Source organism: Mugil cephalus, chromosome 1, assembly GCF_022458985.1.
Source record: "Mugil cephalus isolate CIBA_MC_2020 chromosome 1, CIBA_Mcephalus_1.1, whole genome shotgun sequence".
Taxonomy (NCBI): domain Eukaryota; kingdom Metazoa; phylum Chordata; class Actinopteri; order Mugiliformes; family Mugilidae; genus Mugil; species Mugil cephalus.
The window spans coordinates 6,109,992-6,131,755 of NC_061770.1; the positions used below are offsets into that span (position 1 = coordinate 6,109,992).

At 40.6% G+C, this 21,764-nt stretch overlaps 1 protein-coding gene across 2 annotated transcripts; it reads right to left on the reverse strand.

The window, feature by feature from the left end:
- Positions 1–213: 213 nt before the first annotated feature.
- jph2 (junctophilin 2) lies at positions 214–20,475 on the reverse strand. 2 transcript variants are annotated; one of them, XM_047570657.1, is made up of 6 exons: positions 19,672–20,475; positions 16,195–17,011; positions 6,037–6,155; positions 3,646–4,550; positions 2,161–2,261; positions 214–2,079 (listed from the first exon to the last, which is right to left on the reverse strand). In XM_047570657.1, the coding sequence occupies exons 1-5, from the start codon at positions 20,048–20,050 to the stop codon at positions 2,181–2,183; spliced, it is 2,301 nt and encodes a 766-aa protein (XP_047426613.1). In that variant the 5' UTR covers positions 20,051–20,475; the 3' UTR covers positions 214–2,079; positions 2,161–2,180. The 2 variants fall into 2 exon arrangements, with proteins under 2 accessions (XP_047426613.1, XP_047426622.1); XM_047570666.1 differs by having other exon boundaries at positions 214–2,089.
- Positions 20,476–21,764: the final 1,289 nt, after the last annotated feature.

The window sequence follows — 21,764 nt, forward strand, 5'->3', positions numbered from 1 at the left end:
TCATTGTGGCCCAAGGGAGGGAAAGAGGACGCCTCATGCTGGCAGACAGGTGGTGTTTAAAAATACTTAGTTCTGCTGTTGATAGACTAGATTTCTAAGACATAATGAGTGACACGGTGTGAAAAGAAGAGGATAAATATGGAAACCCTGAAGCTAAAACTGGGATCTATAGGAAAGACGAAACTTTGTGGACTCACCAAAACACGGCGCATCTCAAGTGTTGTAAAAGTTTTTATTTAATCTCAGCGTTGTAAATTTGACCATGTTTGGCTCCACAAATGCATTTCCTCAAATTGAGCAGTGTTAGCTGATATCATTGAATGCACAAAAACAGTCAAATGGGCCTCCGCATTCCACTAACTAGTATGGACTCTAGTCACTCTCATTGACTTAATCTCCCACTTCAGGTAATGCACTGATAGACTGCAGATAAACTAGCACATACATAAAATTATGGGAGTTTTATTAAAAGTATTTTTTGTTAAACGACTGTAGGCTTTCTCTTTCAATCGTCTGTGTGTTCATTTGCAAACTCTAAAATGCAAAACAATTTCAGCTAAAATCCTCTGTTTAAAACCCATCAGGTAATGTTACATAAAGAGCTGTTTACAACATAAGACGTGGAGTTAAGAATCACTCTACAATTTTCTCTATCTCACAATCATGAGGTAATCTGACTGACTCCTTTGGGAAATACAGTATCTACGTTCAGGGTTGTATCCTCTGATTGAACGTCTGACAAATATGAATATTTTGAATGCTGAAAAGATGTGCACTTCAAAAAGGTACAAAAATACAGACACTCACAAACACAAAGTGCCCTCATGCGTACAAAAGTTTAACCTATATTTGGCTTAAAAGCACGACAGGCCCTGAATATAATGCACTGTAGACAGTCTTCTAAACTGATGCATACATGAAACCACGGGAGCTCTCAGACAAAAGCATCACAGCCACAGTATGAATCTAAATCTGTAGGTTCAGCCACATTCCTACAACATTCAGTGATTCTTAAAAATAAGCCATCATTTTCTGCTTCCTTAACCTGTTGCAAAACGTACACACCTCCCACTGGGTGCTACTCGGCATTGCAAGACGCCACAAGAACATAAAGTACGTACACAATAGCAGTGACACTCATAAGTTTCGTATTTTCCATCTCCATTTGGTTTATCAGCTCTCCAAAGCAGCAGAATGACAGTAAATGCATATATATAAATATATATATGTATATATATATATCAGTGAAAATAGAAAGTTTCACAGTGTAGGCCACAACAGTCTCAAATAAAGAGTTTGCAGGATGCAATTAGCAGTAATGCAGCTTGGAGTCTTAATTAATAGAGTGAAGAGCAACCGGATGAAAACAATAACCTACTTGACTTATAGACTGACACACATTTCCAGTCGTCCTACTTAATTTTTAATCTTTTTTTTCTTCTTCAGCTTAACCCTGCTATTAAGAATATAACTGATGATAACACTGATGACACTGATGGAAATTGCAGATTAAAACAACAGCAGTAGTTATCACTCCCAAATCCTTCACACATCTGCTGCAGTTTTTTTTTAATTTTTTTTTTAGGGTTTAATAATCAAGTTCAAGGCATAACAGAGAGAATAACATTCCTTCAGTCAGTGATTACATGACTCAAACAATACATATCTTGTGACAAACTGCAATTATCTGCCTGGTTCAGTGTTGTGAGAGGCAGCCAGTTGGTGCCAATTATAGATTTAATTTAAAGCTGTTTTGCAAAACACTTGTGACACACCGTGACAAAGTTGAATTCCCTGCTTCTCCAACATCAGTACCAAGACAATCTCTACCATTCAGCCCCCCGACTTTAACATACAAATCCTATTCAGACGCACTGAAAAAAAAAAAATCAGTTGTTCAATGTCCTTCAGTTTCTCTAACCTCTGGAAAGAGAGGAGTTTCACAGAGCCTTACACAGTCACACCAATGACAAATGAAGAGCTGCAGCGTGAGGCTTCTGTCTCTCCTCAGCGGTGTCTTTGATCTCTGGTCCTTTCTGAGGAGGAGCAACGCCGTCTCTCTTCAACACAGTTGGTGACCTGCAGCAGACTAACATTAGTTAATGTGTGTTTATTTTCTTTTTTTATTTCTCTTTCACTTTTTGATGTTTTATTTATTACCTGACTTGGTGGAAAATGTCTCAAGACAAAATGTGAACAAAGAGTATGGCCAGGCCGATGTTGAGCAGGATTACCATGCAGATCATTATAGTGTTTGGGCCCTTGAAAAGAAAGGAAGATGTGTGGTACGAGGTCAGTGAATTCAGTGAAACATGAACATAAACTAAGACTATAGATATACAGTTAATCAAAACCATCTGAATAACTGGAGGTTTGTACAACTTACTACCTAAAGGAATAGTTGCCAACGTTATCACTGTATTAGCACGTAAGTTCCAGAAACATACTGTCTTCACTATTATCTTGCTTGTGAGCTTTAAAGGCGCAAGTAGGTTGCACTTGCTAGCTTTAGGTACATTAATGGTGGCTGCTTTCCAATTTTTATGCTAAGCTAGCAGTCTCCTTTAGTTCCAGCTTCCTATTAAATGCACAGGTACAACAGAGATATCAAGCTTCTCATCAAACTTTCAACTAGAAAACAAATATTCCCCAAAATGTCAGTCTATTACTTGTAACGAGGTGCCACGACCATCAGTTGAAGGTCTAGCAAATGACAAGCGTGTAGGACTACAGGAGGATAGCGTTTCTATCAATGTTTGTCTTTTATCTGTTTATTAAATACGGAGCTATTAGGACACAGTAATAGTTTAGCATAGCTTAGCATAACCACCAGAAATGCAGAAAACAACTCATTAACCAAGATTTTATATCCTGTTTCATCTCATTATTAAGTGCACAGTGTTTCCAGTCTTCATGCTATGCTAACTTTCTCCAATAGTTGCATCGTATTAAATGGGTAGACACAACAGAGGTGCTGACCATTTCATTATCTGCCTGTGTTTCAGTCCTTACATGTTACTCTAAATAACTTCAACATAAAAGTGCTCATTTATTCTATCATTTTCAGTTGTAATTGGTTCAATCTTTACTCTAAAGGGTGACTAAGTGTCCTGATCTGAAAGAGAGCTTTTATCTGACTCTAAGTCAGATATAGGATAGTTTATCAGTACATTGACATTCATGACATTCATTCTGCCACTCTACTCATGTTACGTGAAGCAGTCAGACAAGTCGAGCTAGTGCGGTTGCTTTTTAATGTTGCGTTTAGGTACTGTACTGATTTGGACTAAAGCTGGGTGACAGGACGTCCTCTTTTTGAGACCTGAAATGTGTCAAACTCAAACTTTGAAACACTTTCAAACTTGTCTGGGATTTTATTCTACTAGACCCTCAAACATGTTTACATCAAATCTGTGTGCCCCCTCGCTGAAGGGTCCTCTTTTTCACTCACATCTGGTCACCCTAGACTAAATGCCAATACTGGCAGGCTGTTAGTAGGATTTATTCTCTCAGGTTCACAAATGTCCGCGCAAAATTGAGATGATGAAAATATTGGACTGACGGACAGACTGGCATTCCTGTCTATATCGCTAATGTGGCTAAAACAAAATGAACTGTGAGTTGTTTGTTTGTTTACTGGATTACCTCCGGCTCCAAAGACTCTGTGACCTCACTGCTTGGGCTTGACAACGTGGCCTTAAGTCTGGCCTCTGCTTTGGGATCCACCTTCAGGGCTGCTTTGGCAATTGCAGCTTTGGCTTCCACTTGCTTTGGCAGTGTTTTAGGTTCAAGATTGGGTGCAGGTTTTGATGCTAGAGCGGGGCTGGCCTGCCGCTTTAGTAATGGCTTTGTCTCTGCTTTGCTGGCCGGCCTGCTCGCCTCCCTGGACTCCACTTTGTTCTCATAGATGGACGGAGCTCGATCGTTGGCTGATGAAGCTCTTTCTGTTTTTGCCTCTTTGGCTTTAGGCTCGGGGGTTACAGCTTTGGAGGGCACTTTAGATCGCGGTGCTTCTTCTTCATCTGGCAAGATGAGGCTATTCCTTACAGGGGCAGGGGCAGCAGGAGTGACGTCTGGAGTTTTCACATCAGAGTCAAACTTCTGCAGCGGCTTGATCTCCAGATCAGAACCCTGCTCATTCTTATTGCTGTGACGGCTAGGAGTGCGAGAGGGGCCACGACTGCTTGGGGCCCCTCCTCCGTCAGGTGCAGCGGAACCTGAGGCTGAAGGGGTAGAGGGGCGACTACTAGGCTTGCTGTTGGCTTTAGTACTGCCCTTAGTGCCACCCCCTTTACTGGTTTTGTCATCATTCCAGCTTCCTGGACTGAGGAGTTTGGATTCTTCCTTGCTGATAATGCCTGGGCTGGGGGAAGGGGTGCGACCTGGAGACGAGCCAAGCATGAGGCTGTCCAGTTCATTCATGAGCGGGCTGTCGGGAGGTGTGGGCAGGGGCTCCTCTTCAGCTAGCAGAGGCTCATGCATGACAATATCTGTGTTCTCGCTGCCCTCCACGGCCTCGTGTAACACTCTCTTCTTCAGATACTCCGGACCTAAAACAGACAGTTAACATTTCATTGATTCAGTTGATGAAACTCTGAAATACTTTAGTGTACAGTTTAATGTGTATCCCCCCCCCCCCCGCCATTACAAGACACACAAGATTTGATTGCTAATAAGCCACAGTTGATTCTGAATGTTTCACTCATACACATTGGTCATACTTCAATCCAAGACACAATAATCAAAATTTAATTTATTTATGTACATTAATGCAGTAAATATCTCTCTGTTGTTTGTGCTGTTACCATGTTGCCATGTCTCTGTTATATAATCTGTTGCAGTAAGATCATTTCTTTGTTTAAAATGTCTGAGATTAGTTATAGCATAACTGACTTTTCATCAACTTTATACACAACAGGCACAACAGGAAGCAGCCGCAGAGGCTTTTAGATATACGTGCAGTCACTATATTCTTAATAATGTTCCACTTCAACACTTAACTGGACACAAACTGGTCTTCTCCATTTTACTCACATTAACAACTTCTTCAAACATAATACTTTAGTCATGCTTTAGTTTTGTAATTGTCAGTTAATATGACATTGCACTGTAGAAATTCCACTACTGCATTTTACATATTTTATTTATTTTTGAATTCACACTTTCATCCACAGTTTGGCTTTTGCCCTTTTTGTTCCTACTGACTACAAGTGACTTATGACTTAAAAACACATCTTGTCTGTGATTGTTTGTCTATTTCAAGCTGCAGATGAATGTCCATTAGTTGTTATGATGTCCAAAGTTGTTGTTTTTTTTTTTTTTCAGTAAAAATTAAACGGATGGTCCTTGATCAGAGCTTTCATGGAAGAATACATATCGTGCCACGGCTTCGCCTTGTCCATTTGCGGTGTTAGTCGGAGAGCTGGACCACATCTGACTTTCTATTTGTGCCTGATTTCTTTAGGGTCTCCATCTGACAGAAATACAGGAGGCTTCTAAATGATTGCTTTGCTTTTGCACTCATGTCAACAGTCCCGTAATGAAACTGATATGATCCCATCGGCCCAATAAGATGTTCTTGTTTTAGACGTTCAAATTCAGCTATCCCTGTGGTGAAGCTCAGCTGAAGGCCCTGCATGCGCTGCACGGACATGGGGTAGATATTAATACCATATACACTATATAAATATATTCAGTAAATAGTAATGTTGTGCCACCTTTGCTCCAGCTGTATGAAGACACGTTGATTCATGTGCTCTTTGTGTCCACAAATATGAACTGATGAGGACGAGTTTGAGTGTTGTGTAAGAGAAAGGCGGTGAATAGGAACCTCTTTTAGACCCTTTTTCATAGCAGACATATTAATGGAACCAAGCCATAATTTATATACCTGCGCTTAAGAGTCAAGATGAAAAAGTTCTAGTGCGTAGATGAAGGTGAAAATAATTATATGAAGACGTCCAAGGCTGTGCTGCGTTAGCTTTAGATAACATTGTGACTGTGGCTCTGAAGCTGGAGATGTTGACGTGCACTGACCTGGCTGGTAGAAAGTAGGGGACAGCTCCTTGGCCACCAGTCTGGCAATGCTGGACTCACTGTTGGAGGCGTGAGCCGCCTGTTCAGCTGCATCTGACTTAGCCTTCGCATGGGTTGTCCTGCAGGGGATAGATGCAACACAATCAGTGGAAATAGCAATGATGTTAATGTCCTCTTTCATCTGATTTTGTGAAATCAGATCAGTTACGAGAATCAGTCTTGTCAGGAGGAAAGTGATTAATAAGATTTAAACTGACCCACAGGACTGAAAGATGATATTATTATGCTACTGAGATCAGAGCTCATCATCTGCATATGCATATGAACGGCACAGTTATTGCATTTTAAATCACTGAAAGACCAGCAGAACAGCTTTGATGGAGGGAAACTAACAAAAAAACAAAACAAAAAAAGAATATTTTGGACTGATTCCTCGAGATGCAACCGAGTTATGGAATATTATTTGCATTATTATCGAAGGGAAAATAAATCATCCGCTACAAAACCTTGGATTCTACTTTTATATATTATATCCCTCTGTGTATTATGTATGATGGGGTTACATGTTAATGAATGTTTTGACCTTCCTAATCAATCACGACTAGAGCCCAGACGATGACGTTTTACAGATGGACTCCTACAGCAGTGTAAGCATGACCAAAAATACCACAGCACATGAAGGCCAGTGGTGGGAGGCTGCTGGTCATATGGCTCATTAGCAGGTGTTCTTTTCTGCTGTTGGACTGTGACGGAAATAAATTATGATTTTATCACCCTCAGCGACACAATGAGTTACTGCTGGCCAGTTACTGAGTCCACCATCACATAGAGGGAACTCGCGGATTTGTATGTTAGAAGATGTTTGGCTGAACACTGGAACGTTTTAATCACAATGCAGCATCCGACAAAATATAACAAATGAAAGCTTCATTCTTAAATCAGTTAAGAACAGCTAGAGGATTGTGTGATATAGCACTGATGAATGGTACAAGAAATAGTGTGCTCTTATAACTCATGTTGTAGTCTAGTCTCTTCCTGTGTGTGCTAAATTGCACATTGGAGAACAAATAAAGTATTTTGACTTGGTATTATTTTAAGGGAATAAAAGTAGGGCAGCAAACAAGTGCCATTTGTCTCCTTTTTCTTCTCCTTCTTCATCTTCTTGTTGTTGTGGTGTTGTCCTCCTACTCCTTCTTATTACTGTTACCTCTTTTTCTAAGTTCCATAAAGCAAATGCTAACTATGCTAACATGCTGAGGTTTGTTAATTTGGCTTGTTAGCATGCTTGTATTTGCTCATTAGTGCAAGACCACCTTGTAGCTGTGTGTGTGCGTGTGTGTGTGTGTGTGTGTGTGTGTGTGTGTGTGTTTTCTCATAGATGAAAAGCAAGTAATCCTGAGTGATTCTCAGGTGAAATGACTGATGAACTTCATTTTACACCCATACATCATAAGAGATACTTCCTTAAAAACTCATGAGTGAAGCAAATGGAGAAGTCAGAGTGTATGTCTGTTTATAAGTTCAGTAGTTAAGATATTTCAGTCTGGGTTAAAGAGCTGGACCAATCCACAGACTATCTAAAAAACCTGTCAACAGAGAGCCGAGAGTTCAAAGCCGCCGTTCATCCCACTCTGAGAATTACTGATTGTGATTAGTCTGTAGATACTTAACATACTGTAACTTTACACTGAGCTCAAAATAGTTCTGTGCTCCACTTTAAGAGTCGTGGGGAAGGTGCTTCCCTCTGGAACAATTAGAGACTTGGCAGGTTCCCTGATTGATATATATGAGCTCCACCTGTCCACACAGAGTCAGGTTCACAGGAACCGCTACAACCTTTTTCTCACATGCTATCACTTACATTAGTCATTAAAAATAGATTTATTGTAATTGGCACCAAAGCAATGATACATTTTCTGACCAAATAATTTGCTGCAAATAAAACAAAAAGTTTTTTTCCTTTCTTACATTTTCCTTTTTATCAAAAAAATAGCATGCAAAGCCTAAAAACATCTCAACCACTGAACCACCAGTATATAACCTGAAATGACTGTTACATTATACAACAGAATTCTCAGTATTTTTTCTTTACTATCTTCAGTAGTGGATGAAACCACATTGGAGGGCAAAATATCTAAAGTCTAAATAAACTACAGAATTACCTAAGACCAAAATTACCATTGTATCTGATTACTTGTAATAAGCAGTTTTGCCTGATTTGGTCCTTGTTTGCTTTTAAAAAAAGAATTGTGTGTTTAATAGCTGACAGGATGGCAAACATCTTCAGTTCGGTCTGAAAATGTGATTATTTATTTAATTAGTGAAACTTTTAAAAAAAAAATATTATTTTTTATTTAGCTGACAGACTAATGTAGTGAAGAAAAAGTACATGTTTCCCTACAAAATGTTGCTAAAATAGCAAAGAAATACAGTAATTACTAAGAACACTTTATTAGGAACATTGGTGCATTCAAGTGCAATCCAATATTGCAGCTCTGTCAAAAATCTATGCCTTTTTTACATTTACAGTTTTTTTTGACATCATCAGAAAGATGATGTATATTGAAGTGCTTTCCTAACATCTATGAAGTGGAAAACGGTGTTCCTAATAAAATGCTATATGTGCACTACAGAATTGATCCCAGAATTAAAATAGACAGAGGTAGCAGCCTGCTGAGGGCGTCAGTCAGTATCAGTGTCTTATGGCTTCTGATCATAAATCTCTTAGTATCACAAAGGTGATGAAACCATGAGTAGTGCAAACATCAAAGGTGCTTAAGGGCATTACCTCATAAATTACCAGACAAATAAACAAAAGATAGTATATGCTGAATTAGTGCCTATCATTAGCCATTAAATGGCAAAGGAATTAGAGCAGCTGAGCAGTGTTTCCCTAAAGGAAAGCTATATTTGTTTAAGGACAAACGTGTAATAATATCCTCTGTGGTCTCAGTTGCTAAAACTGGCTAGCATAGCATAGCATTGTATGACTGAGATATCTCACCTGCAGAGAATAGAAAGCAAGGAGAAGCAAGGAGATATCGTGCAAGTGAGGTAACACCTGGAATTTTATTAAACATCTGACGACGCATAGCATTTTTTAAAAGCTAAGAAATTTACCATCTTAGTCGTATTGATATTATTTTAATTCATATTCTGCTCAACTTGCACGTCACAAAATGCCTCAAGGATAAAAAGGCACCAGTTGCTCAGGTCTAGGTTCAGCAACATTATGCCCAAAGAATGAGTTCAGCTGACTAACCGAACATACTCTGAACAGATTATTCCATCAATGGAGTTTTTCTTTTCTTCCCTGTATGCTCAACAATTGCTTGCTGTCCTGATGGTACACCCACACCAGTAACTCCTGTTCCTCCTGAGGGTCCCATTGCTTTTGCTGCCTTCAAAGATAACTCATGAGCTTGTGGTTACCACATAGGAAGTTTCAACACAAAATGCTTGGCATTCAACTCAGCTATGAGTCTTGAGAACACCGTTGCTAGGTAACTACTGGCTACTAGAAGCTACAGAGGGTAACAGTTTAGCAAGCTAATGGGCGGTAAATTAATTTATGAAATACAAAAAGGTTGGGGAGAATATCAACATACTGTAAAAGTATGAAGAAAATGCTATATGGTTGAAATGCGATATATTACTTACATTCTCCTCCACTATTTCTACAAACCTCGACAAGCATGTCACATCTTCTGAGGTGTGAATACCACATAGGGGGCTGTTCATATGGACTCTTCTTGTGAACACAGTAAACACGACTCCATTTGAAGGAAACATATGTGTCAGTCTGGACGTGGCACAGTCTTCCTGCTCCTAATCTACCTGCATACCTGAGGCTCATCTACTCATGCTACTAATGCTACAGCCACTACGCTCCTACGTGTTGACTCGGGGCTGACTGATATTTAAATGAGCCTTTGTTTATCTGTGTCCCGGGACACCATCTTATCTAGCTCCAGGTCTGCTCTGCCCCTCATCTTAAGTCTGTTTGCAAACAGCCTCTATTCTAATTTGTTGAAGTTGTATTATATGAACAAATCACCAGTCCTGTCTCAGGCCTGCACCTGAGTCCTGTCTTTGGGTCCTCTAGAAAGCCATTTTAAAAGAGTCAAATATCCTTCTCTCTGCTGAAAACATCTTCCTGCTGCCTCTAAATAAGATGGACTAAACCATAAAAGCTGCCACCTGTAATATCAAAAACGAGGCCTTAAAGTACTCCACAAAACAGAAGCCTCTTCTCCCATCATACAGTCGTGACCTGTTCTTTGTCATCTGTATGTTAGAGAGTGGATAAAGGTTGTAGAAATAAGGCACTATCAGTCAGAACGTCTCATGTCTCCTTCACTTGTAATACAACAAAGGGATCCTGGTCTAAATGTGTGGCCTCTTCAGCCATCTAACTGCTACAGCCTGTGTTGGTCTTCCACTGTTTCTCTGTAACTTAACATGACATTTGACACTGTGACCTAAATACTCTTTATGCTGATGGGCTTTAAGGGCAGCCTTGAGGAGACACTCGTTGAACTCAGAGTACTGAGACGTCAGCTGTAGGAAGACGCACCAAACTTATGAGATCACAGCAGTAAATATAACCTAAAGGTTTATGTGTGCCCTGCCTGCCACAATGTTAAAGCATTGACTAAAGTACGTCCAAGTGTTTTGGCTGCTTTGTAATAGTCTGTTTCATGTCCCATTGCGGCCGTCCTGGAGCCGCTGATGGCCAGAGATATTCTATCATTCTGGCATGTGCCACTGGATCTTTGTGGAGGGTCCTATTCATCCGTGTAGCAACAGTGTATCTGTGTGTGTGTGTGTGTGTGTGTGTGTGTGTGTGTGTGTGTGTGTGTGTGTGTGTGTGTGTGTGTGTGTGTGTGTGCATGAGGGTGAATGAGTGATTTCATTTCTATAATAAGGATGTCTACATTTTAAATATAATTAAATCCCATCGCCAAAATACACAGAACTTAAGTGCTAATTGAAACCTCATTATTGCAACATTTCTGAGAGGTCACGTTAAAAAGAACAGCTATGGAGATCTCATCAGTGTGTCCAGTTACTAATTTATTTTCTCTTTGGCATTATTTATCATTAAACCAGTGCATCGTAAAAACCAGTCTGCAAATAGTCCTGAGCTGAGCCGAGCTGAACTTTGTTTACAAATGTTGTGACCCGTTCATTGCTCACCAACACAAAATGCTGGTATCAGCAGTACAGGATGTAATCCAAGCTCCACAACTAAAGCTAGGTGTGGTACATATATACACTAACCCTTTATACCCAGGCACTTGCTTATGAGCTGTGTCATATTTATATCCATGGAACCATTTGACACCACTGCTGACGCAAGATGGACGGAGATCTGTGATCGCTAATGGTTGGTGGCTAGCTCACAGTCGATGAGAGAAAATCAGAAGCAGTCTGCTGTTTACAACACGGATAAGGATGTGAATTTCCTAAACAACTTAGGAGTGAGTAATCGAGTGATTCAGGTGTTCAGACGTTAAGAAAGATGAGATGAAGCATGAGAAAACACCGTGTGTGTCTGTGACTAGGCAGGAAAGACGGGGTCTGAAAGCAAGGGGGAGGGAGAAAATCAGCTGTTGCATTCCCCTGTGATTGTGATACAGCAAGAGTGCGCCTGTCCATATTTAGTCAGGGCTCCTCTGTGACCACAGGGCCCCCTGTGTGTGCGTCATTTACACCCTGTCCTGCCGCACAGGTCCACGTACAGACGCCCAGCTGCCAGACCACGCAACAGAACAATGTCCACAGAGTGTCTGAATGCCAGCAAACACTTTAACTAACTGGACTTGAAGAGGTCTGGTGTCCCATGCAGGGCGCGCAGGTTGTACATGTATTTTTAACCCTCGACTTCATTGCCAAAGGATCATAGCGTGAGGAGACCACTGCCAGGAACAGATGTGTCATGTCTGTTCTCTGCTTATATAATAACGGATTTCAGTTCAATGTTCAGGACAGGAGGGGAACAGCTGTTTGGTTAGTGTCGTGGCAGAAATTTGAAAAAAAAATACCAATCAAACAATAATTTACAAAAATAAAAAACTGATATCGGAATTCCTACAATTTGGGATGTATTAATATAACTAGTAAAAAGAAGGTTCAGTTACTGGAACCTGCTGTTGGAAATATAACATGGGAAAAGGTCTTGTTTCTTGTCTACACTGAATTCATTCAGAGAAGAAGGCGACAAGAAGGACCAACTTTGATTCCAGCTCATTACTCTTTCCATCTTCTTGAACAACTGGTTGTTTTTGCCAGCTCCGTGTTTCTGTCTCTCCTGGAAACTCGGCTGGTTGAACAGATGATCAAAGGTTTACTCCACCCCTTGGATTCTGGTTGAAAATTCTTTCAGTCCATTCTGATTGAGGTGGTCACGTGGGATATTTTGTTTGGATTATTAGTGGAATAATAGTGTCCACGTACAACACACTGCTCACAGTCAGTCAGGATGTGACACCAGCGGTGCACTGAAAGAAGCTGTTACAAACACCTACAGTATCTACTTATCACCCAACTCTGCTGTTTTTCGTACTGAATTCACTTCCTGTTTATCGTGCTATAAGTCCCCATTTACAGTACATGTTAATTTAATATGCAGTTTTGATTTGTACTTGTGCTGAATAAATGTACTTGGTTACATCCCACCCCTGGACTTCCAGTAGTTTAGGGTTTTATTGTGTTTGTAAAGCCCACGAGGTGTTTCTGAACTGTTTGCTTCCATTTTCAGCTCCATCCAGACGTGTTGTCGATGATCTTAAAGCACTGACACAATGAATAACTCTTATATACTGCTTATGTGTGCAGTTCAATATTTAGATTTCAGTCGGCTGGGACGGGGGTCTGCCTTCTGTCAGTGCTGTAAACACTGAGCTTTTTTCAGCTTCCGAAGACGACGGTGGACAAAAACACCGCAGCCTTGTATGGTCACAGACAAACTGGAGGTTGATGTGTGTATGTATAAATAATACAATACCCCTCTCAGGTTATTTGAATTCATTCAAAATGCCTGGTGATTGGGGAGAGGTTGTAATAAATAGATAGATCCTGTCCATTTTTGGACAGCCAGCTTGTCACTGCCCAGAGCTAACAACATCCTCCTACCATCTAAACACATCGAAAACTCATTAATTAACACATTTTATTGTATTTGCTTTATCTGAAAAATAACCAAGGTGTAACAGAGACTATTGGTGCTGGACCAGGAAGTGCTAAGCTAACAAACAGCTCACTGCAGATTTAATTTACTATTTAGTATTCAGACAGTGTATTATTACACAACTGCGATTCCCTTAAGGTTAAGTACTATATGTCAAAATAAACTAAAATAACCTAACAAATGTTCCCATTTTGCTTACTTGCCAAATCGCTACACAGAGGATGCCATTTCCTCTGTATTACACCTGAGCCTGGCACACCTGGAGGAGAAGGGCACTCAAGAGCACATGGTTATTTAACATGATCATTTCCGAGGATCAGGTAAGAAACCGGGCCCTCTAGGTTTAAGCAACCGCCATGTAACTGACAACTCGACTACTACTAGGTTTGTTACAACCAGGACAATGACCTGGTATGTGACTAGTGGACTGGTGTAACACCAACAACTTGATTCTTATCATCATATTCAGGACAAACCAACCCAGTAATGCGCCACTCTTTATCAGTAACATAGTAGTAGGATCTTTCAAATACTGTTTGTTCCTGAGGGTGCAGATAACACTGCATCACTTGTAAAGTGACCACAACAGCGTTTACACTTTTTGTGCCAGATGAGGAGGGCACATCTCCCCCTTACCATCCACCTTCTACAATAGCACCATGGAGAGCATATTAACAAACTGCATCTCTGTCCGGTTTGGCAGCTGCAGTGCCTCAGACAAGAGACCAGTGCAGAGTGTGGTGAGGACAGCAGAAAAGATCATTGGCATCTCACTGTCTCTCATTCAGGACATTGAACAAAAACTTTGTTCAATGCTAGCCCTAACCCTGCTCTCCCTGCTAACCCCCTCCCAAATCAAATCTGTTTGCATACACACCAGCACTACTCTGGATTGTCCCCTGGACTGTGGTGTGTATGCTATTTTAAATTTTCAGTTTAACTTTGCATAACTTTGTATTTTACTGTGTCTACTTTTGCATTTTGTTTTCTTTTGTATCTGTGCACAGTTGCTCTTTTAAGTCCGCATAACCGTTCTTATGTGTTTTTAAATGATTAATAATAATGTCCAGGATATGAAACTCTGACATTGGAACACTGCTCTAAAAAATGAATGGCTTTCCTTACCGACATGCAGCGATGCTGTAAGGAACATAGGAACTGAACAGGGATTCAGTTTTGAGAAGTCGTGTCTGAGGTCGAAGGAGGCGAGCTGTAAACTGATATTGTGACATTGCGCACTCTAGTGAACTAGATTGCAGCTTTTGTAAGAGCACTTATTCAACCACGGAACTGCAGAGGCAGGTATTTGGGTTCACCTTAGCCAGCCTGAACTTTTCCCACACAGAACATATTTTGTTTGGGGAAAGTTGATCCGGAAGAGCTCCCTTGGAAACTGGTCATGCTGGACCAGTTATTTGGGCTTCATGCTGTGATGGACATAAGAAGAACTTAGTGATACATGTCATCTGAGCACTGTGATGTCTCTGACTGGTTCTCTTAATATCCAGTTGTACACAAATGCATTTTTCTCTGCATGAGTGTAAACACGCCCCCATGCAATGCAATGTGTTACCAGACTCATATTTTTATGAGTAGTAAATCTGGCTATGCCACAATAGGTTCACCTATTTCTTTGTACAAATAAAAACCAACAAACTAGATCAAATCTTTGCTAGCTTTAAATATGCTAGATTGTGTTTGGATAAAGCAAAGCCGGTGTTCTTCCCACTTCCAGTCATTTTACGAAGCTAAGCTAACGGCTGTAGCACCTCTAGAAACATGCATCCTGCACTAATAAGGAGTTTATTTCAAAATGAAACACAAACAACAAATACAAAAGATAAAGTCTTAATAATGTAACAATGCTTGTTTTTCAGTATCATTCAGCCCAAACTGATTAGTCTGGACTCAGAAAGACGTGAGCTACAAAGCCAAAACAAATCTTTCTCAAGAATATCATAACTGAGTACTGACTCATAACAGTAACTGACTCATAACTGAATCCTCCGTAAGTGAAGGACTGATATGACTATCGAATGCTGCAGAGCAAGGATAAATTCCCTTTATTTATAATTAAAAGTAGAGCATAAATGTTTCAGATCTGTTAAAGATGACTGTTCTTCATTGCAGTAGATGAAAGGTATTCTGTCAGATATTCAAACACATTCAAACAACTCAGAGCGGAGGAGCTTCAAACCTTAGTCCAGTCTTGGTGTTTGAAAATGTCAAACACAGCGCCAGTTCAGGCAGACACATCTCACAGAGTGTGAGCTAGCAGATTCTTTTTGGATGACGCAACCGCTGCACAAACTGAGAACCCAGGGAACAGTTTCATCATATGGTTGTTCAGTGTGTGATCTGAAATCTGTAACTTATACTAGTTTGAGCTGCTGCACTCAACTTATAATAATGCAGTGTTGGAGAAAAAGAATATTTCTTTATTGTGTTTTCTATCAGCCAGGGTCATTAAGAGAATTTGATTAAAAGATGGCAGCTTGAACTTCATGCACAAACCTTTGAGTAAACCTACCCGCACATACATAAACTTTACACCTCTTAAACACCCAGTGTCTTTTAATAACACAGAAGATATTTCTATAATCCTCAAAGACTATTTGGACCTTGTCTGCTGGTCTGTTTTTCCCACGTTTCAACTATATTTCATATCTTCACAGAGCCAGTGTCATGAACACATGGAGAAACCAAATCAACAGGAAAACTTTTACGTTTTGTATCTCAAAACAAGCACGGCTTGTTGTAATATGAATATTTTTGTCCAGTAGATAAGAAGAGGATCCAGGAAATACCTCCAGATGTGTTGCCCAGTTTTCTGGTTTTTATTCAAGACCACTGGATGCTTGATACTTTGGGGAAATTTAAACCTCCATCTCTAACACTAGAGTGATGCTATAAAACATTGCTCACTACAGAGCAAGGTTGAGGAGAATCATCGCTCCTCTTCTTACCTGGAAGCAGCGATCTCGGCCTTCTGCTTGGCGATGGCTGCCGCCCTCTGAGCGCCCTCCACCGCCCGCTCCACCTTCTGCTTGATCTTGGTTCCCTTCAGCTGGATCACCCTCTTCTTCATGGCCTTCACCAGCATGTTGTTCATGTACTTGCCCTCCTCCTTCCCTCCCTCAGCGAACGTGGTGCAGCCGTACCCGTGCCTCTGGTTGTTGAGCCACTCTCCCTCGTACTTCAACCCGCTGGACCTTTCACTTATTCCATATCCTGAGCGCTTGTCATTCTTCCACTCACCCATGTAGACCTCTGTGGTGGTGGCGTCAATGTCGGCCTCCACCGGGGGGAAATCCTCGGCCCCGGCGAGGCTCTCGTCCCCGATGCTGATGGTGGAGTTGGTGTCGCTGGCGTTGGAGCTGAGAGCAGACTCTGTTCTCAGGAAGCTGATCTTGCTCTTCTGGCTGGACAGCGATGTGCTCGAGTCGGACTTCTTCAGCTTGCCCAGGAGGGAGCCCCTGCGGAACAGGCCCTTCTTTTTGGGTTTCACTGCCTCTGGGTCCACCTGGAGTGTGAGGGCGAAGCCTCCGCGGGACGGGCCGAGGTGGGTAGGGGTGGTGACGGGTGTCTCTTCACCTGAGGCGTTGGTGGTGGTGATGATGGGGATGTCTTGCTGGAGGACGGTGCCGTTGCTGTGCTCACTGCGAAGGGAGGTCAAGGAGGTGCGAAGAGGGGAGCGGACAACCGCTGCCATGCCGTAGGGGACACTCTGACGCACGCCATAGCCATGCCGCATCCCGCCAGTGAACTGACCCTGGAAAGTACCTGAAATCATCAGGAGATAGGGAGTTACAGGGAGTAAGTGTAAGTTCCAACTGCAGCAGCTTGTTTCTCCTGATGAGAAGTTCAGCCTTTTGGTCCGAACTGAAATCAACAGTCAGTTAGTAGATTTTATGGGAAACCGGTGGAAACATTCATGTTCTTAAGAGGATGAACCCCCTGTAACTTTTCCAGTGAGACGACCATTTAAAACAAGGTCTTCAAACTTTCCTGAACGCCTGATCAGACATTTTGTGCAACACAAATGGTAGGGAGTGTCTTCGAATGGACAATATTGATAAAGCACAATGGCAGGACACTAGTATGGAGCCTTTTTTGTTGCTTTGAGTATTTTTCTGTTTTGGTTCAAAAAAGCTGTACTTGGGTGACAAATGACATTCAGCCTCAGCTCGTTTCTGTGTTTTGTGTTAATCAACAAATCTTAGAATCCAAACACAATAAAATAAGGAGTTTGAAATGGTGAGCATGATCTTAGAACTGTGCTAGCATTGTAATTCTGGCCATGGTAGCCTGCTACCCTGTTAGCGACGTAGACCGTGTCAAAGTCCAGGCTCACAGTCCTGCTAGCTTCGTTGTGGACTGCCTGTAAAACTACCTGCACTTTTATTTCTGGCAGAATGTCACGGACATCTTCAGTGTTAAAAGTCTCATTCATTAATACCCTCACTGACTAGTCATCTCAGGGTCTGTTCTCATGCTAAAATTGACGTGTGGATTACAGTCACAGCTAGGCCTTAGCCCGTGAGGCCAAGAGGGCAAGTAGCTATTATTAAGTCCCGACATCTGGTGCTATCACATCCCCCACTTCAGCTTCCAACAGACTACACTCAAAGCTGATGAGTCAGCTGTTAAGGAGGGTAACCACTGCTGTTGTACAAGCACAACACATTTTATTTGTATAACTTATTGAGTTTCATCCACACAGAGAAATGGAAAAATAACAAGGATCCAGGAAAAGCTTTCACAGTGTATGTAATGGTGACAAACACGAATTAAAATGTCCCGGAGTCTTTGCAGCCTTGTTTGAGAGAACCTTATTGTGTAGGAAACTGGGATATTGTAATCTTGTTACATTTTTATTGATTTAAAATAGTTTATTGTGGCTTTCACTTCACTAGCTACAATATAAGAGCGGTACATTAAGACTAATCCATCATAATATCAATATCAATTATAACTCTAAGATGGGTCATTATGCAGCACAACGGCATCTTCTAATGCTTTCACAGTTTAGTTAATTTATCATAGTTTTAATTTGTTTTATGCTTTTAGGCTTTAGTACTTAAAAAAGAAGAAGAAAAAGGTCTGGATACCAACACTGTTGACGGTGGTATACTTTAACAAAATGGAAACATTCCTGTGGGGTATGACTTCCAACAAGCTTGTGACTGACAGCAGCAGGGAGGTATTTTCTTCTGGTTACACAGACATCATAAAAGAGTGAGAGGATCATCAGGCTGCTCGACAGGAAGTGTTTAGTAGTAATGTTGCATGATTTAAGAACCATTTTATGCTGCATTATGTCACTTATTTGATATCTTTAGTTAATAACTGTGTTGCAGGTTAAGAAAACAAAGTGAATAAGTGAAATATAATGTACTGTAGAGATTATATTTTTTTTGCAAGCACACAAATAGCTTAAAAAGTTCAGTATTGCCTATTTGCAACATTTAATGCTAAATAATACAATAATATTAACATATGAATGATATTACTGAAAGAGGAAGGACCCATTATTCTTAATAATTACTTGGCTGTCATATTATAAGAAAATAATTTGTGAACAAAACTCATAAATTAAATAACTACATGTTGAATTCATTCTTGCAACAGAGTAATATTAGTTAGCACCTGTTATTATGTCTGGTTAAGTAAGGTACTTTGTTCAGCACTTCGTTGAAGTATTTAAAGTACAAATATAAGAAACCTGAGATACTAAACTATTTAGCCGTTCCACCTCACGTACAATCACCTGAAAGCAGGAGTTACTTTACACATTCATATTTTATGTTAAATTTAGAAAATATGATGCAATTTTATTAATTCCACAATCAAACTAAAAGCAAGAAAGTAAAATACTTCTTATCCGCTAATGTATCACCTCTAACAATAACATTTTATTTATTTATTTTTACTTATGATGCCTTTTAACTAATCATATTTCTGTACTTCTCCCTAACTGGAACTTTAATGCAAGACTTTTCCCTCTCAATTCAGTGTTTTTATATTTAAATATTGATTCTTTTACTTTTGCAAAGTACTTTCTCCCCCTGCAGCTTTAAAGTGCATGTACTTTTTTGTTGTCATAAACTAAGTAAATGTATTCAAGTACGTCACTCTTGTACAGATCTGAGGTGTTTATGCTTTACTCAATTATTTCAAAAATTCTGCAACATTTTTCTGTTGCACTATACTTTTAGTGCACTGTTGATTTGGTAACCATTTCAGGATTGCATCTTGATTAATAGACACAAAAAAATATTATAATGGAGTAAAATGTAATTTTTAGATTTAGACTGATTGAACTGCAAAGAAAGTATCACAATTAACACTGATCAATATAGAAGACTTATGACCGAACAACAGAAAACTACATAAGAAGTAAAGCACTTCTGGTATTTCTGTGAGTATTTTCTGACTCTCACCTCCATCAGCATATGTCTCTGTCCCGTATCCATCCTGAAGTCCATTATTCCACGTTCCTTCGTACTTTGCTCCACTGCCAACACTGATCCGGATGCCATACCTCCCTTTGAAGCCGTGAGTCCATTCCCCTTTGTAAATCCAGTGTCCTTTGGTCTCTACTCCGAGACCATGACGCTTCCCCTGCGACCAGTACCCCTCGTAGGTGTTCCCGCTGGGCCAGGTGTAGACTCCCACCACCTCGAAACCGTAGTTCCAGGAGCCCGAGAACTCGCCCTGGCCCTTGGGTCCGGTGCAGATGCCATGGCCGTGAGCTTTGCCCCCCTCCCAGCCTCCGCAATAAGCTCCGCCGTCATCAAACTCAAAGCGACCTCCACTCATGCCTTACGCAGCCCCAGAACACGATTAGAAAGTAAATCTGTTTTTGTCTGTTACCTGGCTAAAGATAAAAGCTCCGTCAGTCTCGCTTCACCTTCACCTGACATCAAAACTGACTGCAGATATCCTTGGTGCTGAACTTGTGTGGATCTCTTCTTTTGGAGTTTGGATTTCTGAGCGTGTCCATGAAGCTCCGGTGCGCACTTGTCACTTTATTTTCCACCGTCTTCTAGGACTCGTAGATTAACTATCCGCTCCACGGGTTCCCTCAAGTTTAAATTATGCTGTGTTACAAATTTGGAGCCAATTACGGATTATTGGTGCGAATTGTGTATTTGTGTCAAGCCAGGGATCTTACATGGCTTTGCAGGTGGCCACAGAGAAAAGCCCCTCTCCCCCTGTCCCTGCCACCCAGCTATCTCCTGACAGTCGCTGCTGTTGGAAATATTTTAGCAGACCTAACAAGGCGACCAATCCACGCACACACACCCTTCCAAAAATACGACCCAATCCTTACACTGCTGCCTGCAAGGAGCCATGCCAGAGTCTTGCCACTTCGGGACTGGACGCACATGCCATTCAGGACTCTGCTCTCCGCGCCCTACACACATATAGTACACAGTTAATGCAGTTTGAACACAATTCTTCTCTAATAGGTCGTTAAACCCGATGGAAGCGCAATCTGAGCGTACATAAATCACTGCAATATCTTTTTCATGTTGGCCTCTAGTGTCTGCGGTTACCATTATAAGCAAAGAGACGGAGGATAATATTTCTACAACAGGAAATTGTGGTTGTTATTATAAGTTTATTTAACTATTTCGGAAGGCCTGTACAATATCTCTCCTCAAATAATAAAACTGCAGTATATGTTGTAATTTCATAAATATTAAATATAGTTATACTTGTCTGGAGGGCTGCAGGAGTCTGATTGAAAAAAGGCGCTGTTATATGTTAACATTGGCACTTTAATTGACACTACAACCAGTTTCATGCATAAACTGTGGAATTGTTTATTTTTCCTAGTGGGAAACATCGCTCACTGTGGCCCTCTGCTGGACATCACTGTTAACTACAACAAACATTTTAAAAATTCCTGAAGTGAACATTTTTTAGTATTAATGGAATAGCGGAAAAGTACTCAGGTGCTTTTTAGTTTTTTGTTTTTTTATCTTGTTTGTTTGTTTTTTAGCGTGTTAAAAGGAAAACGATTCAAATGCAAGACAACAAGCCAAAGGGGGAAGTACTTTCTAAAGCCACAAGGAGGAGACCTGCAACAGATGTCCTCCCTGAGTCCTGATCTCAACATCAGACTATTTCTCTCCATTCTGTGTTTTAATAGCATTGTTTTCTTTAAACAATATCTTTACTTTCTTAACATGGCAGCACACGATTCTTCTGTTATTGTAATGACCATCACCTCTGCAGCACCTGGACCTCAGACAAGTGCAGCCCTCAAAATGTTTATCATCTTATTAGATACTAATGTGTGATAAAAACAACATTTTCCAACCTCATTATTTCATTTCTGTTTTTTGTGTACACTAAATAATTTTTTATGCAGTTATATGTATTGTAGGACAAGTCAAGCTACTGTGCAATTAGTGGAAGTAGTGCTGTCAGTGGTGTTCACTACAAATATTACTGTGATTTATTATTTTCCGACTTGATTTAATATTTTCAAGCAAGATATGAGACAGCAAAGATGAAGGTAAGA